Below are 4,564 nucleotides of genomic sequence, written 5' to 3'. Positions count from 1 at the left end.
GCTTGGGCCGCCCGGGGCTGGTAGGTGGGCTGCTGGGGCGCGGCTTTGCCGGAGGAGGTGGTGCGGGTGTGCTCCGTGGGTGTTTTGCTGTCAGGAGATCGGCGTGATGTGCAGCTCGGTAGCCGGCTCCCCCTCTGTCTTCAGCTTCTTTGGAGTTTGTAGGTTCCAAGTGGGATTTGTCAGGAAGAGATGGATCCCGTGGAGTGTTGCCTGCGTGTTGCACAAGGGTTGTTGCCAGCCCCCATTCCCTCCTGGCATCAGTGCTTGGGCGCCGAAGCCCTTCCCGGCTGCCCTTCGGGAGGTGTCCCTGTGGCTGTGCTTCTGCTGAAGCCTCACGGCTTCAGGTACCCGAGAGGCAAATGCTGGAGCCGCTGTGGTAACCCCCAGAGAGTTGTCTCCTTTTGGTTACAGTTCCTGACAAAGGCCAGCTATGTATGTCTGAAATGGACTGAGTTGTGCATAAAAACTGAACAAGAAAACAGTTTTTCAGTGACTGTAAATAAAAAGCTGCTGTTAATGCTTTTATAGTCTCTAATAACCCACTTAGTTCACAGGCTTCTCTTAAGTCCTTAAATTCATCAACAATAGGTTTTTATTTTCTCAAGCTATTGATTTCAGTGTTTCCAGATACGACTTTTCTTCCTACTGTGTTCCGGATCAGCAGAGTGCAGAATTAATGATGCTGAATCCTAACAGAGTCTTGTACAACAGAAAGTGAGTTATTTGGATAAGAAGCAGCAACTTCAGCGATACTGATGCTGCTTTTGTGTGCTAATGTAACCTTCAGCACTTGTTCTCAACATCTTGGTTTTGAGCTCTCTGGATTGTAATTACATGAGTTACAGAAGTCACTGGGTCTCACATTTGCCTTTTTTTTTGAGAATTTTAAGTATGTCTACTTATGTTTTATGATGTTTACATATATTGAGGATAATGGTATGTTAAATCTAAAATAAATGTTTCTATGTGCAGAATGGAGACTGACTGCAATCCCATGGAGTTGCCCAATAATACAGCGTTCGTAGAGGATTCCGATTATAGAGACTTTGAAGGAACAGATGTGAAAGATATGAGACTAGAAGCCGAAGCTGTTGTGAATGATGTTCTGTTTGCTGTCAGCAACATGTTTGTCTCAAAAACCCTTCCCTGTGCAGAGGATGTGGCATATATCAATGTGGAAACCAGAGAAAGGAACAGATACTGCTTGGAGCTCACTGAAGCAGGACTCAGGGTAAATGGATTTGTTTACAATTTCTTAAGCTTCTATTTGGAACAATGATGATGTGCAAAAGGTACCTAGAAAAATATTTCTGTGACACTAGAGCAGCATACTTTTATGAAAGTCATTTCTACATGTTTTCTCCTAGAAAGTCAGACTTTAAATAGCTACTTCAAACAAAGCAAGAGGGGAAGTTAATGGAAAAAAACATACATTTATTCATTTGAGACACAAAAATTAATACAAAAGCAGCAATTTTTTTAATGGGCATGTCAGTCTTTGGGTTTCTTCGGTATCCAGGTAAATCAGTAATATAGCATGTACACAAAGCCATTTGTATTTTTTGTGCAAACACGCAGATGTCTTTCAAAGGTCATAAGGATAGATTTTGCTAATACTTTTTGAGTTTTAAGTAAAATATATTTGAAACTAAATACTGTTTTACCACTAAGCTCCATAGCAGAAAGAAGTTTGTGATTTAAATTCAGTATCTTTGTTCTCATGTTACTTACTGTTCTATCCTGACTGGCAAAGTTAAACATTGTGATCTCTGTTTTCCATTGCAAGGTGATCCTAACCACAGAAGTGTAATCAGTGTTTTCTTTATTGCAGGTAGTAGCTTATGATTTTGATCAGACTGATGACAGATTGCAAACTCCATACCATGAAACTGTCTACTCCTTATTGGACTCTCTCAGCCCTGCATATCGACAGGTGTTTGGAAATGCATTACTACAAAGATTAGAAGCTTTGAAGAAAGATAGTCAGTCATGATTTACCCCAGAAGTGAGGGAGGTTTAATGCTTGAAGGAATTTTTAGTATGAAGAACTGACATCTTTCTTACAAGGATAGCCACAGCCATCTTAAGCTTTATTTCTTGCATTAATACCTAAGTCATTCTAGCACTCCTCTATTAACATTTTGCTACTGTGGATTTGTATATATGACAATGCTATTAAAAGCTACTTTTGTATTCTTTTTTGTTGTAGGTGAGCAAGTAAGTTGCTTTTCACAACATTAAAAAAAATTTCTCTTTTCAAATTGTTACTACGCAACACTCCAAGAAAATGTATAGCAACTGAATGTTATATATACAAGTAGTAATTTTGTGTGTGTGCTTACTGATGATTTTCATATCTGGTTTTTAAAATAGAAGCTAGCTACTTGCTCTACACAATTAATGAAAAATAATTAGGAAGATTGCTGTTCTGCAAGTAAGAGAATTTCAGTTTTATTTGCTATACACAAATCTGTAAATTATCAACTTTGGTAACAAGAAAGATGGTTCTTAAACAGTTTGAGCATTGCTTATTTACTGACAGTATTTGTGTTTAAAGCAAGGCTCAGTATTTTTTCATCTGTCCTTGTCTACGGCAACCTCCAGGAAACTCCAAGTAATAAATGAAATGTACTGCTAATATATGAATGTATTGTCTGAATTGCAAATGAGTTAAGCACAGAATTAGGATGAAATGGGCTACATTTCCTGAATTTTATTATGTATGCTATATAGATATATGTATGCAAGGATTGGAAGGCATTTTAGCTGTTTACTATTTTGAATGTGTGTTTACATGATGTACAAGATCTACCCAAGAATATTTTTGCTTCATCTTTTACTTTCTATAATACAATACTTTGGTACTCCTGTTTTTCACAATTTCTCCCTCAATTGTACAGTGTCCTAAGAATGCTAACTAAGCACTGAAAGGTTATTGCATTGTATTGGTTTGAAACCAAAGGCTGTATGAAATTTGCTAAGACTAATACAAACTGATATAATTTTTATTTTCTATTTTAAAACTGTTACAAATGTCTTTATAAATCCATTGTTTGCTGTAACTTTTTAAGTATGTACTGAATGGTAGACTTTCTTAAAATTAATTGGTTAGAAATACCAGTACTGTTGAACTAACATTCTTTGATGTTCATAGTTTTTGCATTATTCTATTATTCAGTATTTGTGCATCTTTATTTATTTAAACAATCCTGATATTGTTCTACCATGCTTTTCTGATATGTACATTTAGTACATTTTTTGGAGCCACATTTAGGGATATATTGGTTCTCATAAAGTCACAAGATTCCAGTGATGTCAGTAGAACTGTATTGACTTCTACCTTCTAAGGATTAGTCATAGTAATGGAGAAGCTTAGTAGAGCTTTTGTAATAGCTTTGAGGTAATGATGTACAACTATTACTGACAACTCAAGTGTAGTTAGTGCTTCCATTTTCCAGAGCTTTGTGTTTATTTTATTATCTTTTTAGGTTGTAACTTCAGGTACTAATCTTCTGCCCTAGGGTAGGATTCCATGCTCTAAAACTTGTTCATAGACTCTCTTTTGCACACAGGTCTGTGGCACATGGTTAGTCCTCTGTGAGGAGAATGTACTTTACCAAATTTATATTTGAATATTTTCCCTTGCAACTAATTTACTTGTTCAATTTCAGTGACTAAAGCATTAAATAAATGCACCAGTGTGTTGTCATTTGTTGTGGTGTTTTTTTTTTTTGGGGGGGGGAGACACTACTGGAAAGGGAGGAGTAAAAGCCAAAGTCATCATGCCCCCGAAAAAATGTTAAATATCAGGTAGTTAAGTATTTTTAAACCTCTGGGTGCAGACTTGTGTCTGCTGAAGCTTTGTCATGAAAAAACAAGGAAGGAGGTTGTGAAGAGGGGCTAGGAAAGGAAGCATTAGAAATACCAGTGGAAAACGCCAAACTTAAATGTTACATTGCTGGGATTATTTTCTTGGATATCTTTAAAATGTTTTGGTGTTTTGCATGCTTATTGTGAACCTAAGCTGAGAAACGCTTCGAAAACAGGTGTTTTGTAGGTATTGCCTGAGGGAACTTCTGTTCTTTCCTTTAACGTACTGTAGTGTTAACTCAAAAAGGGGTAAGTTACATCATTCCACTGTATCTGGAAACGCTCTCCAGTCTCCATCCTCAGGCATTGCTGCCTGTATGGAGGGAGCTTCGCTGAAGCACTGACAAAGGAGAATTTCAGTCAGTCCCGTTCGCCTGTTAGTTGTTTTCATTCTCCAAAGCCCTGAATAGGTGCTGCATAGCCTAATAATGTATCTACGAAGTACCCAAAAAGCCTGAAAGCCTGCCTGCTGCCTGAAAGAATGTCTGATCACCTAATTAAAGCTATTTTAACCTCAGCAGTACTACACACATTTTGTCCTCGCTGGCGTCGAGAAGTCAAGAGTAAAGTCACTAACTTTTTGACTGCCGCTCTCCGTGTTCGTCCCACGCCAGGCTGAACTAGGCAGAAAGGAAGGACACACGTAGACACCACACGCGTTCACCGCGGCGCTCCTGCCGCCCCGCCCCGCCCC

At 38.3% G+C, this 4,564-nt stretch overlaps 1 protein-coding gene across 1 annotated transcript; it reads left to right on the top strand.

Moving 5' to 3' along the window:
- The first annotated feature begins 964 nt into the window (after nt 1-964).
- On the top strand, nt 965-1,993 carry GSKIP (GSK3B interacting protein). The gene is made up of 2 exons (XM_009998024.1): nt 965-1,231; nt 1,832-1,993. The coding sequence occupies exons 1-2, from the start codon at nt 965-967 to the stop codon at nt 1,991-1,993; spliced, it is 429 nt and encodes a 142-aa protein (XP_009996326.1).
- Nucleotides 1,994-4,564: the final 2,571 nt, after the last annotated feature.

Source organism: Chaetura pelagica, unplaced genomic scaffold (genome assembly GCF_000747805.2).
Source record: "Chaetura pelagica isolate M959 unplaced genomic scaffold, ChaPel_1.0 scaffold354, whole genome shotgun sequence".
Classification (NCBI taxonomy): Eukaryota; Metazoa; Chordata; class Aves; order Apodiformes; family Apodidae; genus Chaetura; species Chaetura pelagica.
Note: the sequence above shows the minus strand (reverse complement) of the source record. Positions and strands in the feature narration are given on the sequence as shown.